The sequence below is a fragment of the Xenia sp. Carnegie-2017 genome, unplaced genomic scaffold, assembly GCF_021976095.1.
Source record: "Xenia sp. Carnegie-2017 unplaced genomic scaffold, XeniaSp_v1 HiC_scaffold_24, whole genome shotgun sequence".
Taxonomy (NCBI): domain Eukaryota; kingdom Metazoa; phylum Cnidaria; class Anthozoa; order Malacalcyonacea; family Xeniidae; genus Xenia; species Xenia sp. Carnegie-2017.
Window position 1 is genome coordinate 5,396,394 of NW_025813487.1, and position 23,450 is coordinate 5,419,843.

The 23,450-nt window shown below is 34.4% G+C and overlaps 2 protein-coding genes and 1 long non-coding RNA gene across 3 annotated transcripts; all 3 read right to left on the reverse strand.

Moving 5' to 3' along the window:
- Nucleotides 1-1,653: 1,653 nt before the first annotated feature.
- LOC124451272 lies at nucleotides 1,654-8,816 on the reverse strand. The gene is made up of 7 exons (XM_047001895.1): nucleotides 8,674-8,816; nucleotides 8,020-8,380; nucleotides 6,259-6,995; nucleotides 4,531-6,030; nucleotides 3,625-4,323; nucleotides 3,159-3,231; nucleotides 1,654-2,189 (listed from the first exon to the last, which is right to left on the reverse strand). The coding sequence occupies exons 2-7, from the start codon at nucleotides 8,232-8,234 to the stop codon at nucleotides 2,003-2,005; spliced, it is 3,411 nt and encodes a 1,136-aa protein (XP_046857851.1). The 5' UTR covers nucleotides 8,235-8,380; nucleotides 8,674-8,816; the 3' UTR covers nucleotides 1,654-2,002.
- A 1,620-nt stretch (nucleotides 8,817-10,436) lies between these two features.
- On the reverse strand, nucleotides 10,437-14,520 carry LOC124451286. Its single transcript, XR_006950395.1, has 3 exons — nucleotides 14,411-14,520; nucleotides 13,569-13,930; nucleotides 10,437-11,371 (listed from the first exon to the last, which is right to left on the reverse strand). It is a non-coding gene; the product is annotated as an uncharacterized LOC124451286 (long non-coding RNA).
- A 3,057-nt stretch (nucleotides 14,521-17,577) lies between these two features.
- Nucleotides 17,578-18,514, reverse strand: LOC124451285 (TNFAIP3-interacting protein 1-like). Its single transcript, XM_047001908.1, has one exon. It carries the CDS (start codon nucleotides 18,402-18,404, stop codon nucleotides 17,736-17,738), a length of 669 nt encoding a protein of 222 aa, XP_046857864.1. The 5' UTR covers nucleotides 18,405-18,514; the 3' UTR covers nucleotides 17,578-17,735.
- Nucleotides 18,515-23,450: the final 4,936 nt, after the last annotated feature.

The window sequence follows — 23,450 nt, forward strand, 5'->3', positions numbered from 1 at the left end:
AAATCAATCGAAAGGACGAAAGTTTTTTGTCATAAAGAAGATAGACATTCTTAACCAATTCAGGTTCATCGTCTTGCGTGGACAAATCTTATCACCGGAAGTCTAGAAGTTTTATCGGTGAATAATGATTAAGTTTGTAGATTGCTTAATACGCTTTAAAAGTTCTTAAACTTTTGGAAAGAGAGACAATATTGCATAGGTATTACACAGTACAATAAAAACCTTTCAGGTATAGTTTATTTGCCGATTTCTCTACGTTCACAAAGATTTTTTGTTACTCGTGATGAAAAATGACAACGTCTTTGACATCTTATTTTTACATTACAAAAATGAGAAGAGTTTAAAAAACCCCCCACACACACAAAGAGTCTTTGTCGATGCGTCTTACGAATGACACGTGCGCAAGGCATGTTTACCAGTTTGAGGTGGCTTTTGGGTGTATTCTTTGTGTGACTGTTTATAGTTTAAAACGAGTGATGTTTTGAAAATTTGAGCTTAATTCACACGACATGAACTAACCTGGCTGGTTCGGCCTTAGTTTATATCAACTCACGTTAATTTGTTTTGCGTGTAATACTAACAAAGGTTTTACCTCAGCTTTATTAAACATACCTCCAAAATGTGTTGAGTTAAACAGGATGCTTCTGACCAGGTTAGTAGTGTTCACACGCAAAAAACTAACAAGGGTAATTTGAGCATGGTTCAAACTACCCAGTTTTGTTTGTGCCGTGTGCTTTGGAATGTGGTTGACAAGATTTCCTGCTGTCAGCAGTAATTAATATTAAAAAATAATGACGTAACGTATTAAAAAATAATGACCTAATGTGTGATTGTTTTACAACTTTTAAATTGAATTTATTTGGTAATGACAGAAGGTTTGTGCCTTCTACAGAGGCGAAGAGGTAGAACGCTAAATAGAAGGATGAAGATGGTATATATTTACATAGTCAAGTATGCAAGACTGATTTGTTTAAAAGTGATTGTAATTTCCAGAGAAGTCAGTCTACATATAATTATTTACTACCCCAACTACAGCACATATAACTAACGTTTTAGCTTCGCCCCTGCCTTTCTATATCGAATTCAGAAATCTTGAAAATCATCATTTTAAGCCATTTTCTTTTGAGAAAAAGCAATAGTAAAAGCTCAAAGCAACCTAGCAATTTTCTATACACAAAAATTTGCTGATATTTTTTATTTAAATTGTACGAATGAAAATTGAAAACATAAAAATTGTTATGTCTCGTCAATTTTTTACTTTAAGTCAATATTGGTAAAACATTGTGCTCTCGCCAGTTTAGTTAGATCAAATGGAATGGCAAATGAAAAAAGGTTGTGATCCTTGAACTGTACATCTAACTGGATGGATATCTCAAGGTAAATATGTTTATACTTCCATAAAGCCAAATATTATATCCAGACAAGTTTTTAACAAAATGCCGTAATCAACTTTTTTTGGCTGTGCATGGAAATGTTGGGACTACTGACTAGTTAAATATCTACCTTCAAATTTTGATGGGAGGTATCCGTCCAGTTGTATTTAGTTCAAAGGTTATTTATTTAGTTCAAAGGTAATAAGAGCTATTGAAACAGTCGACTGAGTATTCAGCACAAAGCATAGTTTTGCAAACTCGAACACATTATACAATTAGATGTTTTGAACTTAATTATATAATATCAAGTTAACTTTAATAATTCAACAACTTCATTCTTTGGCTATATAATTGCCGAGTCACTCAAATATACGCGGCTTATACCTTTTTTACTTATATTTGCCAGGTTACTCGAATATACACGATGCATACCTATTTTACGTATATTTGCCAGGTCACTCAAATGTACCCGATGCGTACTTATTTTACTTATATTTGCCAGGTCACTCAAATGTACCCAATGCGTACCTATTTTACGTATATTTGCAAGGTTACTCAAATTTACTTGGTGCGTACCTATTTTACGTATATTTGGTGGGTTACCCTAATGTTCGCGTTGCGTACCTATTTTACGCCAAAGGTAAACGCCGAAATTCGATAAATTTCGATGCTTCCAATTCAAAAATTTCATCAATTTCTTTCTTCAAATCTTCATCTGGCCTTCCTTCATCACCATCAACTGTGATACACAAGTGAGGATATGGTGTCACGCGATATTTACCAACTGTTCCGTTATCGTCACATATCCACGACAAACTTTTTAAATGAAATCAGAAATAAGATGAAGATAATCAGTTTAAAACGGTACTTTCATATTTCCTTATTCATGTATGAGAAACACTCTAGTGCATTTTATTAATAAAATACATTTAGTTCATTTTACATTTAAAGAAAACTTTCAAGAGTCACAAAATTGAACCTTTGAAAAGAGCGCGTTAAGACTTTAAAAATCTGTTATTTTCAAAGTAAAGAGAAAACGGGATTATTTAAATTCTAAAACCAAACATTTGAGTTAAAATATCACAATTAACATTCGAAAACTATCATTTGAGAAAAGCATATCGTAAAAACGGAATAAAATAATTCCATTTTTAAATACTGCTTGCTTATTTCATAAAGTCTTTAAAGATTATCAAAATGTGTGTTCACATCAAATTAATGATGGTGTTTGAAAAAAAATCGTACATTGATTTATATTACTTTCTAATGATACAGTTAGAGATGTTTTGCAAAACGCCGTCTACCTTTGTCCTGCTTCGAAACTCTCGATCCTTATTGCTTTAGAAAAGCCTCGTTGCGCAGCCCAAGTTTTGTAAACATTACATGAACTTGTGGTTGTGTATATATTTTGTATATCTTGAATTTCACACAACTGCGGAATCTTTGTTTACAATTCCGCCATGTTTTTTACTGAATTGAAAGAAACTTGGATTCACCGCTTTTTGGCCAATCAGGTTACAGTATTTACAGTGCACTTACACATAAACTGCACGGGAATTAACAAATCACAGTCGAGAAATATCTCACAATATATTGGCTTTAACTTATGAAATAAGCAAGCAGTATTTAAAAATGGAAATATTTCATTCCGTTTTTACGATATGCTTTCCTCAAATGATAGTTTTCGAATGTTAATTGCGATAAAAATACTGACAGAATCGGTTAACAACCTAGATAATGATAACGACATCATTTGAGTGAACATCAATCTATTCTCGGTAATACCTTTTAAATTTTTCTTCTATTTCTTTTCGAATGTTGTAATCTTCGTCAAGAAATTTGTTTTTTAATTCAGCTTCTATAAAGAAATAATAAATATTTGTTACATTCATTTAGTTACGAAATTCTATCAAAATGATCAAAGCCAGTCTGATTATTAGCAAGCCTTAAAACTCAGGCTAGCCTCGCCTCTGGACACCTCAGTATTTAGGAATTTCAATTTTCATTTTGAAAGTGATTATAGGACATACATAGAAAACAAAAAACTGCTTTGACATCTACACGACGTCAAAAAATCAAACAAAATAACAATTTTTTATAGAAAAACATGTACGTCTAAAAGCTGGCATTTGGTAAAACCTCTACGTCATGGTCTACGTCATCATCGATGTTATGATTTACGTTATAGTCTACGACTCGTTCAGACGTAATATCACATCCCACCTTGTATACAGGCTTTTGAAGCTCTTACCTCGCTCATACAATGAAGTACTTCGAATGACTAACACAGGACTCCAAGCTTTAATGAATTTCATCAGCTTGCTACGGTGAAACGCTGTCATATTAAACGACTCTAAGTCTGACTCCGTAAGTTTCATCAGCAATCTACCATCGATTAATTCCTTTGCGAAAATATCTGCATATTCTCCCATATTCAAATTTCGTAAAATATCCGCTACAGCAATGACGTCAATGTCAGATAATTCAAATGGTACGTTACTAATTGACTTTTGAGGACTTTCTTCAATGAGACGATTGGGAGTAACGCGTAACACAATGGGGCTGACAGGCGGGTCCTTCTTAGAGATGTCGGTGTCAAACGATGGCTGTAAGTCAAAGCTTTTGGTAGTTTTATGAAATGTGTTTTTCAGTTTTCGTTGAAACCCATCAACTTCATCAAACACTTCTTCATTGTCAGACTTCGGTGATGATATGGATTCATTGATGACAGATTTCTCCTCAATATTTTCATCGCTTCTGATGGCAGGATTTGTTGGGAAAGTTGCTGAATAGGAAGGATCTTTCCCACACGATTCAAATTCATCCATGGTTGTATCCTTTTCTTCAGAACGTTTATTATCAGAGATCTCCTTTTCATTCGATGATTTAACATTTTCAAAAGAAAGCACTTCCTTATTATTTGATGGTGTGACAGGAGTGTACGTTTTGTCTAAGACAAAAATTAGAAATACGACTCTGTTTAAAATTTTTTATCATGTCAAAACAAATCAAGCCATATAATAAATTTTGATGTATACGTCATGTTCACGAGCAGATACTTTACTTAACAACTTATTTTTAGATAGTCTACATATCGGTCAGGCATTATTATACTACGTAGGAAACTCGTACCTAGGTTTTTTCCGAATGCTCTTACCTCTCACACGCGACACTAATTCAGGTCTCCAACCTTTGATAAAGTTCATTAGCTTTGTGCAGTGTAACGAAGACATATTAAACGACTTCAAATCAGCATCCGTGAGTTCATTCAGCAATCTTCCATCGATTAATTCATCTTCAAAAATATTTGCATATCGTCCCATATTCAAATTCCGTAAAATATCCGCTACCTCACCGACGCTGAGGCCAGACAGATCAAGTGGAATGTTACAAATTAATTCGTATGGATGGCCTGAATTCGGACGATTGTGAGCAACACTTGTGAAGTTGATTGTAGATAGCAAAGATCTTGGTCTCTGATAAATGGGCTCAGATGAAAGTGCCTGAATTTCAGCATTAATTCTCATCTTCAACTCAGGCGATTTCTCAGGAAGTTCAGGGGCTTCGTTATCGTTGCCTTTGTCGACGTTTTTGGTGACTAATGCATTTTCTTCAGTATTTTTGAGAGATGATTCAGAGTCTTCCGCGGAAAAGGCAGCATTACGATCAATCTGGAAGTTGGAGAGATTCTCATAGAAAATTTCGGAGCTTTTTGCTGGATTTTTACAATTGTTGTTAACCATAGGAGAGCTAGTGTGGTACACAGTAGTTGATGGATGGAAATTAGACAGATTTTCATAGAAAACTTCGGCTTCTTCTGTTGTATCTTTGAAATGTTGGCTAATCCTTGGAGGTTTTATGTGGTGCACAGTAGTCGATGGAATAATATTAGAGAGGTCTTCATAGATATCTTCGGCTTCTTTTTCTGTATTTTTATAATCTCTTTTAATCACAGGAGAAGATTTGGGGAACACAGCAGTTGATGGATTGAAATGAGACAGGTCTTCATAGATAACCTCATCTTCTTTTGCCACATTTTTATTATCCTCGTTAATCGTCGGAGACGCAGTGTGGTACACAGTAGTTGCTGGAAGAGTGTTAGAGGGGTCTTCATGGATAGATTCTTTGGAGTTATCTTTCCCAGTTACACCATTTACAAGTTGGGGGTTCATATCATTACTAGGTTCTAATATATCTTCTGATGTCTTTTGACGGTAGTTACCATCAATTTGAGATCCCGCTACGGACTTGATATTATTTTTTCGGCCAAGTACTGACTTCTCAGAGATGTCCATGGCGTAAATCGTTGGCGTTAAGTCAAAGCTTTTCACCTTTTGTCGAAATGATTGTTTCACTCTTCGTAACCCTGGCCCATCAACCTCATCCAAACCTTCGTCACCTTCGTCTGGCTTTGGTGTTGAAATCGATTCATCGATAACAGGTTTTTCCTCAATATTTTCATCTTTTATTATGGCAGAATGGAATGGGAAGCTTGAACAAGATGGATCTACTTCACACGATACATATTTATCCATGGTTTTATCCTTTTTTTCAGGACGTCTATCAAAAGTCATCTCTTTTGCATCTGACGATTCAACGTGCTCAAAAGAAAACACTTCCGTATAATTTGATGACATAACAGGATTGTGCATTTCGCCTATGACAGAAATTGGAATTTGGAAATAGGAAACTACATAACAAATTTGTCTATGTCAAACCAAACCAAATAACAATTTTGGCAAAAAGCCTACGTTGCCATGAAGACCTGTTGGCAAGCTTACAATTGACGAATAACCTGCTTCCTTCTACGTCATAGACAACATATACGTTCACGTGCATATCACGTAGTAACCTCATACCCAGACTTTTTCTCCAATCTACTTACCTCGAACACGTGACTTCAGTTTAGGTCTCCAACCTTTGATGAAACTCATCAGCTTACTTTGATGAAACGCAGACATGTTAAACGACTTCAAATCGGAGTCGGTGATTTCCATCAACATTCTTCCATCGATTTGTTTTTCTTCAAAAATCTCTGCATATTGTCCCATGTTCAAATTTCGTAAAAGATCCGCAAGGGCAATAACGCTGAGCACAGACGGATCTTGTGGGATGTAAAAAAATTTGTTACTTTTTGAGTTCCCTTTGCTTGTTGATCCACGATTAATCAGAGATTCTCCACCACTTAAAAGTGAGCCAGGAGATTTCTTAGAAAACTCATTTTGTATATGATTCCCTTTTTTCGCTTCAAGCGGATTTTCCACTCGTTGTGGAGGCAAAGTAGGCATATCAACCACATCCAGCTCCTCTTCATCGTCACATTTTGATAATAATATCGATTTATCGATAATGTATTCCTTGATTGCATCGTAATCGAATTTCTGAATGTGATCCTGGCGCCTGATAAGCAGTGATTCGTAGGCGTTCATAAATTTCACAACATCAAAACGATCATTTAGTTTATTTACAATGTTTGTGTAATGCTTTGCGCCATTATCAAAGCCATCAGCAACAACAATCTCGATGTCTATGTCCTTTGGTATTGCAAGACAAAATTTTAACAGCACGTCACTGTTCACAGTAGTGGCAATAACAGTGAGATAAGGACTTCGTTTCAATGAGCTATATGTAAAAGAAGACAAATAAATCCTGGCATGAGCAGATCAACAAAGTTATTCATGGTGGTCCCGAAGAAAATAGGACTGCATAAATAATCATGTATGCATTAAAATGAAATCTTCATTAAAAATAGCTATATTTGTTCCTCCAGATTAATTTAGTAACACGCTCGTTTGTCCATGTTGGTTATATCTTATAGAAAAGAGGATAACGTTTTTGTGGCTGTTACAACTCAATTAACGTCGCTTTGATTTCACAAATTTTTTGCTTAGTCAGTGTGTGACGGATTGAAAGTACTTTTAACATGTTTTGCTTTAACAAATAACGAACAAACCATGAAATTCCAGAGGTGCAGAACTGTCAAGTTCAATAAACTGCTTGAGAATGCTAATTACATAACTGTGAATAATAATTTCAGCGAATACATAATTAATTTATATGGGGTTCGTCTTTTTTGGGGAACGCACCTTGTAAATCTTTCTACCGTAATTCAAAACAACATAAATGACATGTTTAAAGTTTCAAATTCAAAACAGAAAATAGTATGTAATGAGCTATTATATTACAGTGAGCGACAGATATAAAATTTAACTAGTCACAATAAAAGCAAATTTATCTTAGTGATACATTGAATGCTTAGCGTCCGCGCATTTTATTTTTGTCAATTATTTCTTAATATATATTTATGTATGATTATTTTTTGCCTGTCACAACAATAGTAACTAAACCTTCTCAGTAATAGAAAAGAGTTTAAGCTTATAAACTCCAATTTAATATAGGAACATAGTTAAAGATTTTTTGAGTGTGACGATGCAGTCAGACACATTGATAAAACGTTTAACATAGTATGTTTATCTTTTCAAACACGGCCGCCATAAAAACAAACCTGGAGGGGGAAGACTGGAATTTATAGAATTTACTGAACTCGCTTTGCTCCAACCTACGCTAAAGTACAAAGGATGGAATCTAAAACTAATCTTTGCGAAAGCAGCGCTATGTTTACGTTTTCAATTCATTAAAGACAAACCTTTCTATTTCGTTATCTTCATCTTGGAGTAACCTTGACTCTCTGATAGCGTGGAGCGTAAGAACAACTCCATGACCAATGGTAGCGCTGTGTTCACCACCATCATAACCACGGATAACTTTCACGACTTGTGGAAGTGAAAAAACGTTAACAAAATTTTGTAAGGAGTATGAATCTTCAGTCCATTGTAAAGTATTTAGCATTTCGTCTTCCATTTTTGATGACGTTTCTATTTTGATGTATTCTATCTACCGTTGTTTAAAGAATTCTTCTACCGTGGCTTTCACTAAGATTATCGATGTCAGTTTCCTTCTCTGCTTAGGACTCGATTCAAATCATCGCTTTCATAAAAGTGATGACACTAAAAAATAATAGTTACTTTACTTCCTACGCAACATGGAATGCTACAGAGCGCTGAAAGAAAATATAAACTCTCTGCTGAACAGGTTGTTCAAAAATTTCATATTTTGTAAAATCTCACTTACAAATACAAAAAAAGTGAACTTTTTTGAGAAGAAACAAAATTTTAGAAGAACAGAACAATTTTGCTCGTTTGAGTGAAAGCGTTTAAAGCATTTGGGAATTTAATCATGCATAGACATCTTGCATGTTAAATAAATATAAATCTTTGAATCGTCAATAAAATATATTTGCCTGATATTTCACCAATTAATGACAGCGTCAAAGTTTGTTAAGCCATTTGCCAAAGTTTCTCTACCAAGGTTTTGCTCGCAGGATAACTAACTTTACAAGGAAATCCATTCATTTAAAGTCGCGTACAGGATCTTGGTCATCGATCCAAATCAAAACAGCGAATGCCAAATATGAATAATTATAAGCGTTTCCATGGTGATAGGAATGTTACATTATAATGACTTAATTTGATTTTCCGATCACTAAATTGAAACTTCAGGTCTTCAAGAATGAAAGAAAAGGCTATTTTATGGTTAATATTCCTTGTCTTATAAAATGGAATTCTTGGCATAGTCCCAGTATTGAAAAATTTATGCTCATCGAGTTGCTTTAATTTTCACAATACAGGAAAACATTTCACGTTAAAGTTTCTTTCTGATTACTCTCCATTCACAAAGATTTTTTGTCACAGAAGACATTTGTAGATGGAATAGTAATGAGTGCTCACAGCTATAAAGAGCAATCATCGAATTTGAAAGCTTTTGCTTTAATTTTTTCGTTCATTCCACGACAAATTGTCACATTTATATAATTAACGTTGTCCTTCTCGGCCGCCGTAAATTTTTGGTTTTTTATACTCATCGCACAGATGTGAAATCTTGGCATAGTCCCAGTATTAAAAAATTTATGTTTATTGCTCTAAACATTTTTGCACTACACGAAAACCTTCCAAATTTGATTATTTTCCTTTTATAGAAATTTCTTGTCAATTCCGATAAAACATTATAAATAAACCAGAATTGAACCCTAATACAATGGAGTTCAACCCAAAAGCATAGAGGCAAAAGTTGCAAAAGTTGCGGGTAGAGAAATTGCGGAAAAGGAACAGTCGGCAGTGGCCACTGATATATATAAAGACTGGATAACACAATCTAATTCTGGTGCCGAGAAAATTTTGAAGCCAACTTTTGAGAACGGCGGCCATATTGAACTATTCACTTCTAGTATATATTTTATAATGAATTTTTATCATATTTTATATTTTTGTTATTTTCTCTTTTAGAAATCATAATAAAAGATTTGGCTTGATATCTGAAAGAGAAAATATTAAAAAATAAGAAATATGATAAAAATTCATTATAAAATATATACTAGAAATGGATAGTTCAATATGGCCGCCACTCGACTTCAAGTCAAGCACTAAGTGTGTTATCCAGTTTTATACATATCAGTGGCAATGACGTACCAGCCCGCAAATTTGGTCCTGCTATATTAATTTTTCTGTGTTCGTTCAATGCAGAAAAGAATAATGCTAATGATTTAAAATTTACATATAGATGGACCAAAATTTGCGGGGTTGGCTACGCCACTGACAATCAAACAGGAACAACTAAAACATTCAGAAAATAAAAACCAATGATCAAAGCCAATAGCTAAGTTGAGACAGTTATGCTTTTAAACGTAAAGTGTTACATTTGAGTTACAGTTGACCAAAATTATACAGGATGGAGGTCTAAGAAGTGAACGCATGTCTTTGACAAGAACATTCATGGCAAAGCGTGTCGGAGATATTATTTTATAAAAATAAATTAGAAATTAGTACTCGTGAACAGCACACGTGAACAGTACAATTACTACAATACACGCGATATACAAATGTGAGAGCTTTGCAGAGTTACCAGGTGGTCTGGGCACGAAATAACCCAGAAAAAGGAGATAAAAAGTAGCCAATTTGGCCATAAAGAAGACAAACTCGAAATTTGGTTTAGAGACAAGATGAAGCATTTTTTGGGACAGATCTCATTTTATTTTGTATTTTCATTGGAAATATTTAATAATTGAATTATTTTGCTTGAAATCTAATAACAATATGGTGGCTGCAGGTTTCGAACAAAACTTCCGGAAAAAGTCTTCCACAAACCGCAATATAATACATTATAATGTGAAATTCGATGTCCCAATGTTGAAGTATAACGCAGTGTACTCTTTTAAAAGACTGGACGGATCACTTTAATACAAAGCAATATAATAAAATGAAGCCAATATGGCGGCGAAGTTATCGTTCCGGTTGTTTAAAGAGTTCACTGGTATAACGTCAAATTTGAGTCAGAATATTTCCCGTGTTCTCCTCCCCAGTCTTTGTTCGTCATATTTAACAATGAATGAAAAATTTTGTCTGTGAATTTATTTTATCAACAATTTATGTGTTTCACTGAAATAGAAGCAAAAATGACCCAAAAAATAGAAAGGTTGCAAACGAGATTTTTTGTTGCCAAGCTAATATAAAATGAGCCAAAACAGAGATTTGCGCTCTGTATACACCAAGCTGGCCAACATGGAGCTTTGTCCATTTGTCATTTATGACAATAATGAAAGAGACATTATAATAAAATCTTTAAAAACGACATCGTTGGAAATATACAAAGAAAATTTCAACAGTGGGGAAACCAGCCCTCAAGTTTTAGTGCAGCTATATGTAAATTTTAAATCATTATCATCATTCATTTTTCTAGAAGTCTGTTGTTTTTACAGTGAGTGAACATAGAAAAATTAACACAGCACGACCAAATATACGGGCTGGCTCCGCCACTGAATTTCAAACATCTTCAAAGGATTCTCCAACATCATCGCTTCCATTTTTGTTCTTTTTCGACCTCTTCAGGAGAAACTCTCCGACAGGTATTGCTCTAACAGCACACGTTTTGCCAGCATCAAATATCTGTGAAAATAATGAAATACAATTGCTTCAAAAATTCGTTTATACATTTTGCACCGTATGTATGGCAACATCACGACTTAGCTAGAAGAAAAGAGCTCCTTTAACTTTTATGAAAAAGCTAAAATCATGCATCCTCTATATTAAAACGCCAGAAAGATCATGCATGTTTAAACATTTGTAACTATTGTAATACATAAGCTCGTTTCCAGGGTCTTATGCGTACCTCATATATGGTGAAGGATAACAACAGTGTAAAAACTGATTGGTTTTAACCAATGAATAACCATATGAATAGTTAAAGAAACTATAAAAATATTGGTTAAAGTGGTTAAATGCATCTGAGGTAAACAATTTTCATGGTTAATTTAACCAATCAGTTTTTACAGTAAAGGCATACATAAAAACGTAGTGTAAAACAGTAACAAAGCAAAGTAACCAAGCAAATTCATGACTTTGATGCTTTTGGTCTATCATTTTACACATCAAAGAAACGTATTAAGGCCAAAACATGCCTCCCAATCTCCAATTATTCCTTTAATTTTATCAACATTCAAGCGTCCATGGACTCCATCAAAGAGCTAAAGATACGTTGGATCATTTATTGTGGTCTCGGAGGGTGGAACCAAGGACATGTCGAGGTTAGCAGGAAAAGTTAAAAATATTCTGCTATATTCCTGCCACCGGGAGGCTATAACAGTTTGCAAGGTGACGACCTTCTTTAGTGTAACGAAACCTTTAAACTTGGTCTGTGGCTCAAAGCGAACCAAAACAGGTAACTTGAATCTTTCCTGTACTTCAGCAAGAAACATTAAATCCATGGTGACATCTGATACTTTCAAATGAATCAGTTGATGCATATCAAACCTCACATAATATTTTTCCTTGTTCAAACAAACCAAATGCTTTCTTGAAATATCAAATTCCACAACGTCTAAACTATCTCCGGCGTGATAAATTTCGTTGCTGTCCAGACAGTTTTTAAGGTTGGATTAACGGAAACTTTGTCATATTTGTCAGGGAACATATTTTTTAAAACCTAGGCTAATTTCGCGTCTTCTAAAAATTTTTAATATTTTATAATACTTCTTTGTTTTTGACACTCGATAACTTGTTGCGAAAAGTTTAATGGAATTTGAACATCTTTTCCATCTTCTGTTTGCGCTAAAAAACATTGAGTTTCTTTAAGAACATGCAGTTGGAGAACATCTAATTTGGATAACGACGCGCTTAATCTGCGTTTGAGAAAAAAATAGTTTAAAAGAAATCAACTTTTGCATATGTGGTGTACCTGAATACTCAAGAAATAGTTTTGTCAGTTCAAGAGCAAGTGGTTAGATACTTTGGATGTGTTATGTATTTATTATATTTAAACTAGTATACCTAACTGGTTGCAATTGCTGCCTATGTATGTATGAAATACAGTTATCCTTTCGTTAGAAATTTTAGAAAAATCGCTCAAATAGTACCATTAATTTACTTAAGGCTAAAAGCTAGTGAGAATAGATGCACAACTGGTCAAGTGCATAAGCCGAACACTTTATGCACTATGGAGCGAATAGAATAGAGTGCTGAATAAACCATTATTTTGACGTGCCATTTTAAGCCAAGAGCTTGCTGCTAAAATTTTAAACACAATTCTTCAGACCGCTTCGTTTGCCATGTAAATGTCATGATTAGACTCTTTGTATTTCACTTTTAAAAAATTGCTTGCCTTACGACATCATGTGGAGTTTTATATTTTATGAAAATTTCGTTTATTCCAATATTAAATTGTAGTTTCGTCACCAAAATAATGTTCAGGTCATGACGTCGAACATCAACATACTACGAATAACAAAAATTTATGACTCCCTCTTTTTGTGAGGCCTATCTTTTTGTTTGATGAAAATCGCTATAAATCCTGAAAAATAAAAACTACATGGTTGCCACTGAATTCTAAGACATTATTTTACAATTCCTTTCCTTTTCACTATCCATCAAGGCTGCATGTGAGCTCATTAAAAGCAGTTTAGCATTTTGTCAGATTTCGCGGTAATGAAATAACTTTCATAAAAATATAAACATCAAATAAGGTGTAATGACTTCATACCTTGCTTTGCCTGAGCTACGCTGAAGTACAAAATAGGGAAATAAAAAACTAATCATGGTGATGTATAAAGTACACCGTGCCTGCGTTTTCAATTCATAAAGGACAAACCTTTTTATCTCTGTGTCTTCAGCTTGGAATATGCTTGAATCTCTGATAGCATGGAGAGTAAGGACTTGTCCATGACGAATGGTAGGACTGTGCTCACCACCATCATAACCACTGATAACTTTCACAACTTGTGGAAGTGAAAAAACGTCAACAAAATCTTTTAAGGAGTATGAATCTTCTGTCCATTGTAACGTATTTAGCATTTCATTATCAACTTTTGATGTCGTTTCCATTTTAGCGTATTTTATCTGCCCCTGTTTAAAGAATTCCTCGACTGTTGCTTTGAGGAAAATTCATCAATGTCAGTTTTTTTCACTGGTCTGGACTCAATTTTACTCCTCGCTTTCGTAAAAGTGATGACACTGAAAAATGCCAGTTAGATTACGTTCAATGCAAGGCAATAATAGGGGACATGGAATGCTTCAAAGCGCTGAAATAGGATTTGCTAAATTGGTTTACTAAACTCAGTTTGTCAAACTCTTTGTTTTATAAAATTACAATTACCATGGCAATAGTCAATAGGTCAGTTCTTGCGCAATATGAGGTTTGCGTATGTTGAGAAATGAATTTTTAAGTTTGTGGTGGAAAAGCAAAAGTTGAATTATTAAAGTTAACAATTATACATTTATTAAAGGAAATGAACACAGGGAAAACTAAACAATTTCAGAAGTTAGTTAGTGAAGCAATTAGCTATATTAATATTGGCATATCCGTATCTTTATAGAAGTAGAACAGAACAACTTTGCTCGTTTGTGTAAAGACGTATAACTATAAAGTATTTGGGAATAGAATCATTAAATGTTAAATACCAATAACTAAGTAAACTAACAAAATATATTTACCCGAGATTTCACAAGTGGACGAGTCAAAGTATACGTTAAAGGCTTGCCAAAGGTTTTGCACTTCCAACGTTGCGAAATAACTAACTTTAAAAGGTAAAAGATTCATCTAGAGCCATGTCTTACAATATAATCATTGATCCAAATCAAAACATATAAAAAATTTCATGGGTTGAGGAATGTAGATGTTATAATGACTTATTACGCTTCTCTATTCTTTGACTTGACTGAGATTTTAAACACATAAAATATATTTTGTGTTTTATAAAATTTCATCGGTTTTTGGCCAAATCAATCAAAAGGACGAAAGGTTTTTGTCATAAAGAAGATAGACATTCTTAACCAATTCAGGTTCATCGTCTTGCGTGGATAAATCTTATCACCGGAAGTCTAGAAGTTTTATTTATGAATAATGATTAATTTGTAGATTGCTTAATACCCACTAAAAGTTCTAAAACTTTTGGAAAGAAAGACAATATTGCATTGGTATTAACAAAGACCCAGAATTACAAAACACCTACATACTGCGTTATTTTAAACGCTGAACATTTCCACAGTACAATAAAAACTTTCAGGTATAGCTTATTTGCTGATTTCTTTACGTTCACAACGATTTTTTTTTACTCGTGACGAAAAATGCTAAACATCGTTAACATCTTATTTTTACATTACAAAAATATAAGAGTCTTTGTCGATGCGTCTTATGAATGACAAGTGCGCAAGGCATGTTTACCAGTTTGAGGTGGCTTTTAGGTGTATTATTTGTTTGACAGTTTATAATTTAAAACAAGTGACGTTTTGAAAATTTGAGCTTAATTCACACGACATGAACTAACCTGGTTGGTAACGGCCTTAGTTTATATCAACTCACGTTAATTTGTTTTGCGTGTAATACTAACACAGGTTTAACCTCAGCTTTATTAAACATACCTCCAAGATGTGTTGAGTTAAACAGGATGCTTCTGACCAGGTTAGTAGTGTTCACACGCAAAAAACTAACAAGGGTAATTTGAGCATGGTTTGAACTACTCAGTTTTGTTTGTGCCGTGTGATTTGGAATGTGGTTGACAAGATTTCCTGCTGTCATAAGTAATTGATATTAAAAAACAATGACAAAACGTATTAAAAAAATGACATAATGTATGATTGTTTTACAACTTTTAAATTGAATTTAATTGGTAATGACAGAAGATTTGTGCCTTCTACAGAGGCGAAGAGGTAGAACGCTAAATGGAAGGATGAAGTAGCTACCACATGAGCGCTCAAAACAGTGCTATACGGTCCAGCTCAGTAGCTATAATTTCAATTTGACTTTCCAGCAGGTATACTCTATGATTTATAATATTTTAAAGCAGATTTCTGCTCATTTTAAACGTGGTTGTAAAAAAATTTCGCTTACCTGACAAAAAAAGGGTGAAAGGATTCATAAAGGCAAAGCTAAACAACCGCGAAAGATGTAAAAAATTCAAAATAAGTGACAACGTACCAGATAACTGATTCTTTTTTATAATTTTGTTTTTGATAGCTAATTTTCATGTTTTTTTCTAGTTATACACACATAAACGTTATTTGTATTATTGGTAATTTTTGCAATTTTGTTAACATATGCAAGTTTTAAAATTTTTTAAGTTCTATTAAATTATTTGTGTGTTTCTGTATTATATTTAACGGGGAGCTACAGTAATGTGTCTGTTTTTTATGACTTGTCAATCCTATGATCCTGTAACAATTTATAGTCTTTTAGAGGCGTATAGAAACTTGTGGGGCAAATTTATGTCATATAAAATCATGTAGAATTCTCTATGTATGTTTTAAGAACTCCCCGGGGCAACTAGATTATGGAGCAATTCACGTGGGATTTTATAAAAAATCCGATTAGATTCCGTAGTAATCTGTAAGCAATACTTTAGCCTCTTTACAAATTCTTTAAGAGTTTTGTGGGAATTTTCGTAGGAGATCTGGTAGGAATTGTTATAGGAATTCTTGCAGGATGTCTTATTGGAGTTGTTGTAAGAATTTGTATAGGAATACTTGTATGAATTCCAATAGGATTCATTTGTAAGAATTCTTATAAGAATTCTCGTAGGAATTCTTATATAAATTCCTATAGGTTCCTGCTGCATCCTATACGTTGTTCCTATAGGCTCATGAGCCAATTTTCAATAGGATCCTATAGGAAGTTTTAATAGGAATTTGGAGATCTGGTAGGAATTCGTATAGCAACTATTTGTATAGAAAAACTCGTAGGATTTCCAATAGGATTCCTTTGTAAGAATTCTTATATGAATTCTTATAGCAATTCATATATGAATTCCTATAGGTTCTTACAGCATCCTATAGATTATTCCTATAGGCTCATGGGCCAATTTCCAATAGGATCCTGTAGAAAGTTTTAATAGGGATTCCTATTGATAATTTTCGTAAGGGATATATGACAGTTTTGAATAAATAATTTGATAAGTAAATGATAAAATAAATATAATCTGCGTTTAATTTAGCTCCAATTGCTGAATATATTCGTTTACGTCTCTGTTATAGACTTACATAAAACTCAATGTAGAGCAACATATAAGGAGGAAAAGGTTTATACTTCTTATAACAAAGTAAATTAATTTATATCTTGCTTATATAACATAATTCATACCACAGATTAAAAATTATACAGAAGGGCCACTCAAATGTGCACTGCGTCCTCACGATCGTCATCATTCCAGCAAGATACTTAAGATTTTTTACTTGTTTCCAAACACTGCAATTACATGATGTCATTTCTTCACAATGAAATTGGAAATATTTCAATATAAGAAATGATGTCGTGTCATTTCAGTAGTTGGGAACAAGTGAAAAGGTCCAAAATATTTTGCTAGAATATCTGCCGATATGCGCAGTACAACATGCGCAAGGAAAAAAACATCAGAGGCTCCGACTTGAGTTGCCCTTCTGTATAAATATCTAATCTGTGTTCATACTTTATTCCTATTGTGTTCACATAAACATAATATGTCAATATAAATACATAAATAATATCCTATATGCATATTTAAACAATATTGGATATAATCAATATAAATATATGCATATAAAAATATCTATCATGTTTTACAATTGACATATAGCTACTTCACACTTTACGCACGAGACACTTAATAGCTTTCCTAAATTTTTATGTGGCTAACCATGAAGCTCGTCGACTTCAACATCACCCCCGTAAAATAGTGCGGTGGACGACCCATAAGGGGGGTGAACACGTTCCCCTTGGTGCTGCAACTGACAAGAACGATCAGTGCACCTACATTGACATAGATAATTAAGCGGAGGATAACTAGCACTAAAGGGAACCAATTTGAAACAATTCCCTTCGGCAGGAACGCTCACGTACTTTGCACGCATCAAGTTCTGCTGTAAGATGTCGGAGGATTTCCTCAGAGTCCTCAAGCTTTTGTTTGTACATTTCTTTTTCATCGTTTAGTTTTTCTCTGTCTTTACGCTCACGGTCAAAGTCTTCTTTATAAACGAGTATCTGCGACTTCAACATTTCACATTTTTCTACTTCGTTTTCATCGCGATTATGTTGAACACTTTGTTGCGCGTACAAAGCCGAGGCTAATCGTCCTAATTCGTCTTCTAAAGGACTTTGTCGCTCTTCAAGTTCATTTACTCGTTCTTTTACTCTTTTTACTTCCTCTACGAGTAAATCTCTCTCTTTTTTAAGCATTCTGAAGCGCATTTCCAATTGTTCGTAGTCATTTTTCCAGCCATGATTAATTTCAAGTAATACGTTGTATTTTTGTTTACGTTTGTCCTCCCCTTCAGCCAGTCGCAAACTCTCGTCGGCGAGCCGCGAAGTTTGATTACGCGATTCATTGTTCAGTTTATCATTTTCTTGTCGTAAATTTTTCATCATTTTTGCCAAATGTTCGTTATCTTTTAAACACTGCTTGTATTTCAGTTCAAGTTCTTCGTAACTGCACTTTTCATTTTTGATTTCATTATCCATTATCGGCACAAACTAATTTCAAGTCTTATTTTCTCTTCTCGACGACTATATCTGATCACTCTACGATCGTGTTTGATCTGATGCCTCGCACTCTCGTCGTTGTTCTTTATGCTGTGCAAATGACGTAATTTTAGTATATTGTCATGGGGATTCCCCCACGCGTATTTAAACTATTTATCGAAAAAAACATTGTAGATGATTTCGAAAGGGAAGAGGTATCTTGACGATAAAGTATCATTAAATAAATTTTTTTGACTCTCCTGTCAACCAAGCTTCACCATTAATTACCCCCAAAAATCATCACGCAATCAAAAGTAACCAGCAAACATGCTAAATATATTATGCCAGCTTACATGTATTCCAATTATATGACGCACATTTTTTCACGCCTGTATTACACCAATCTGTTGAAGCGCGTTTCAGACAATCGTTTACTATTTCATGGCATCTGTCGCAAGAAGCGCAAGTCAACGGACATGAATTCTAAATCGAGATTGTAATTGCTAATTGAATGTCTATCAAACATAGGTACAAATAAAAATATGAAATAATACTGTTGCATTTTGTCAGAATATTTACTTTCTTATGTAAATTATCACATAAAACGTAAATGGAGCCCATTAAAGGTTATTATTATATCATGCAAACTTCTCCAAAATAACATCAAAAGAAAAGATTACACGAAACGTCTCAAAAACAATATGAAAACGTCACAAATTTAGTTGGAAGGAAACAGGTCTTACGCAACGACAAGATTGAACATCCAAGTGATACGGAAATGTTTCGCTTCCTCAACAGCTCAGCTAAGCGTTAAAGTTCAATTATTGTACACTATTTCGAGTGATGCACAAGCATTTTAGCCATAATGAAAATTACGCTACAAATAACTCGCACGAGACTGCGATACAAATTGCTTCAAGCCTACCAAACATTGTTGCAGAAAGTTGCAGTGATAGCTTACACCGTCTGAACCTGGAAATCTAGAACAAGATATCCCTGCTGAGATGCAAATTTGTCGCCACTAAACGTCGCACTTGAAGCTGGGTTCTCAAATAGACACTTGAGTCTTAGCAGTCTTCTCTAGAAAACAAGCCGATAGGACAAGAGCTCTATCCAGAAGACTGAAAAGAATCAGTCAATACGATTGAAACGACTCGGACAACAATAAACTATAGATCAGTTTACTTGTTTATAGGCGACTTGCCGCCCATGGTGTTGTTTTGGTCAATACCTTAATGTGTACCAGCAATAGGAATGAAAGTGTAAACGACGCACATCTTCACCTACTGAAGTCGAGCCACGGTTCATTTTACGGTACCGTCAGTGGCGACGCCAGACTCCGACAAATGGTCATGCAATCGAGCGGTGGATTACTGACCCCCATCAAATAATAAAATAAAAATTTTACATGTAAAATGTGGATCGTCCAGGTTGGTATAGTCCTGAGAAGGACTGTTTTTGTTGTTGTTGACTGACGTTTCGACAACCTTAGCGGTGGCCATCTTCGGAGTCAAATAAAAACTTTCCTGTGTGGGCTACTAGTTGAGAATGTACTTAAATACCCAACATTAGCAAAAAATACCATGACAGGAGAAATAGATGACACAGCTTGCCTTAAAACAAGATTCAAACTATGAGCTGCACAATGAACAAAGTAAGCAAAAGCATACTGTTGACACATTAATGCTTGGGCACCACCAATATGACCAAATTTGTAAAAATGCAATGCCATGAATAAATGTTGAATCTGAATAACACAAAAAAGTATAATCACTTCAGATTCCATATCTCTGTATAGAGCAAAAACGCTGTTTCATAACCCCCTTTACTAATAAAGCTGTAATTCCTGAGCAGGGACGTGACTAGAGCGCTGATTTCTTTAGGAAAGAAATTCACTTTCAAGAGAAACCAGTCAGGACAATTAAATATATGAATAACCATGCAATCCCTCAATCAACGTTCTAGTTACACCACTGTTCCTGAGGGAAGATACAACAGCATTACCAACTTGAGCTGGAGTCAATATTAGCATTTATTCGAAAAATAGAACGGATGGTTTGTGGGCCTGTCTGAGCTTGAACGTGGCCGGAATGAATCACAAGAGTGAATCACAACTCCATACTAACTCCCATGAGCTTTGAGAAAACGCATATAGGTAAATGTCAGAGCACGCAAAAAAATGTCGAGTACTGATGTCTTACTTATTGCCAACGTGGCGTAAACAAGGCAATGACATTTTAATGATTAAAGAAAATAGCTTAGAATTGAACTAAATTTGTCAATTACATCGAATCGTAACTTTTAGGACGTGCCGTAAAATTGTTTCACAGGTTTAATGACGTGCTGTACATTTTTCGTTATTTTGCTGTTGAGCATGGGCGTACCGGCTAACCTTTTTTAGGGAGTCTGTGATGTCGGTACATTTTCAATCATGAATAACTTAGTTTCCCGACTTTCCAGTCACCTCAGTAACATTGCATGCCCCTCTTCCTACCACGCTAGAAACGCCTTTGCTGCTCTGTCTAACGAATCGAACATGATAAGAGTGAAGAAACTACTTATCATTTACAGCTTCGACACTAAATATTGTGCTACAAGCATATTTCATAAAAGAAAACTACCTAATTTAGACCTTCAACATGGATAAATATACGCATAAATGAATGGTACATGTTCAGGGGATCTTTTCTAAATTTCACCACAGTTTTTCTATCATATGTTAACATCATTCGATGAAGTAAATAACTCAGAAATCATACGCTGATGGAATTTATGTCAACCAAAAGTAAATAGTGGTGCATGGCGTCTTTGTTATACTAACTGTTTTTGTCACATGCAATACGGTAAAATCCCCCGCAAAAGAACCTATATTTTAAAAACCAGTAAGGGGCTAAAATTTCTGAATTATACCCTGTTTGTGCAAGAACCTGTGTAGGATAAGATTTCAAATGGTTTTGTCAGTTCAAAGAGGCTGAAACTCAGAGAAAATATACTTTTTACAAAGCAATGAGACTAGCCTTTAAAAATGTAAGTTCTTATACGCGGGGTTCTACTGTAAAAGATTGAATGATAAAACATTTATACAAATAATACAATAAAGAAACGGTTGAACTGCATAAGGAGAAGACAAATGTTACTTTGCAACCGTAAATGATCAGGAAGGGCTTCTTCAGCTATCCCGGCAAGGCTCAAAATCATCGAAAATAATCCAGCATCCAAAGCCCTGTTCACAGGGGATTATAGTCGTCTCATGCAGGCAATATCTTATCAGCATGGGTCCAAAACAAAGATCACTTTGATCGTACAGAAAATTTTCCGTAAAGTCCATAATACATAATACAGATGATCACTTGGAAATTAACTAGGCTTAAGTAGGCATAACATGTATCTCCCAAATACAAATATGTAACATCGGATAAACTATTCTTCCGCTCTACTTAATAAGGTAGACAATAACTTAAAGTTATTAACTTTCCATGTTATCGTTTCATCCTTCGGTTTCGAATCGCTACTTAAAGAACTATATCGTAATTTGGTAGTAAATCGTTTGTTGTAGCAATATTGAACTTGCGCATGTATTAGAAACAATAAAGACTTTATCTCTGACAATTTATACACTTATATCTGTAATTGCTTGACGGCAAATAATTGCTAAAACTATAGATCAAAGACAAAATGTATCGCATTTTGTCTTTATCGTTCGAGACACGACATTAAACACATTTGTTAAACACAAATGCATGGTTCAAAAAGCTGACCTGACATAAATCACGATAAAGTCGTAGAGCTTGAGATAACTATGTGGCATTTTTTAATAAAATCTCAATCAATAGGACGATTTATGATTACTCACGGATCATCGTGGAAACGGCAGAATATTTTAAAACTGATACGAATAATTACAACTGTTAAATAAAAAATGTTTCTTTGCTCTTACACACGACTATAAGTGTCTATAATACATTCTTTCGGAAATAGGTTCTTATTGATCCATCATGTCGTTATTGAAGTTTGTAATGACCTGTATGAAAACAAATCTCGACAAATGTTACTAAGCCCCTATGGTCACTAAAGACAAATAGTATTAGAGACATATAATTGTAGTTAGGTGGTTAGGGATAGCTATACGATAGTGATACGACTCTAGCTTGTTTAACTACCAATACTCATTGTTGTTTGTTTCAAATGTCCAACTTCTTATGCTAAGTTTCAGTCTTTCACCAACAAAAATCCGCTTCCATGTTCAGAGGTGTGCTCGGAAGTTGGAACAAGTCATATCGCTTAACATCAAATGTACTGTGCGAGCAAGGTAGCATATGATCATCGTAACTATTCAAGACATAAGACGAAACAAAAGCTATATCAAAAAAATATCCATGCAAAATATGTTTCTTCTATTTGTAAACAAAAAACTTCGTATCATGTCAGTTGCGTATTTTGTCCTCAAATAGATCACCGATCATGAAGCAATATGTTCCTATTAGAACGCTTTAACTGCGTAGGCAACGCACCTAATTTGCGTCATTGCATATTTTATTACAATTAAAAAATTCCGAACATTTGAAAGCTAAATTACACTGCTTCTATAGTATTACATAAGAATAATAAGCACATATGGTAAAATTATTCTTTTAGCAACATAGGCCGAAACTTGAGGTATAGTTGAAGTGTACAGCGACAACATAAAACCATGCATGTAATTGCATCAAGTACTTAAATAAACCATTGGTAAAACAAAAAAATCAATTCATTCAGTCTTGACATTCTGGGACTCTTATGAATGCGGAAAAATACGTATCTCAAAACAAAGGGTCTAAAGCATTAAATAGTTTTGATACTGAGAATTCTACGTTATTCGGAACAAGAAAATTTATATCATACCTATGGATTTTCACAATACCAACATACCATATGTGCTGACATCTATGCTAACTTACCTGATATGGTAAATGGTTATTTCGATTCGCTTACAGCCGTCATTGACCAAGTTGCACCTATTAAGACCCGGCTTATAACAATTCGTCCAAAAGCACCTTGGTACACCAT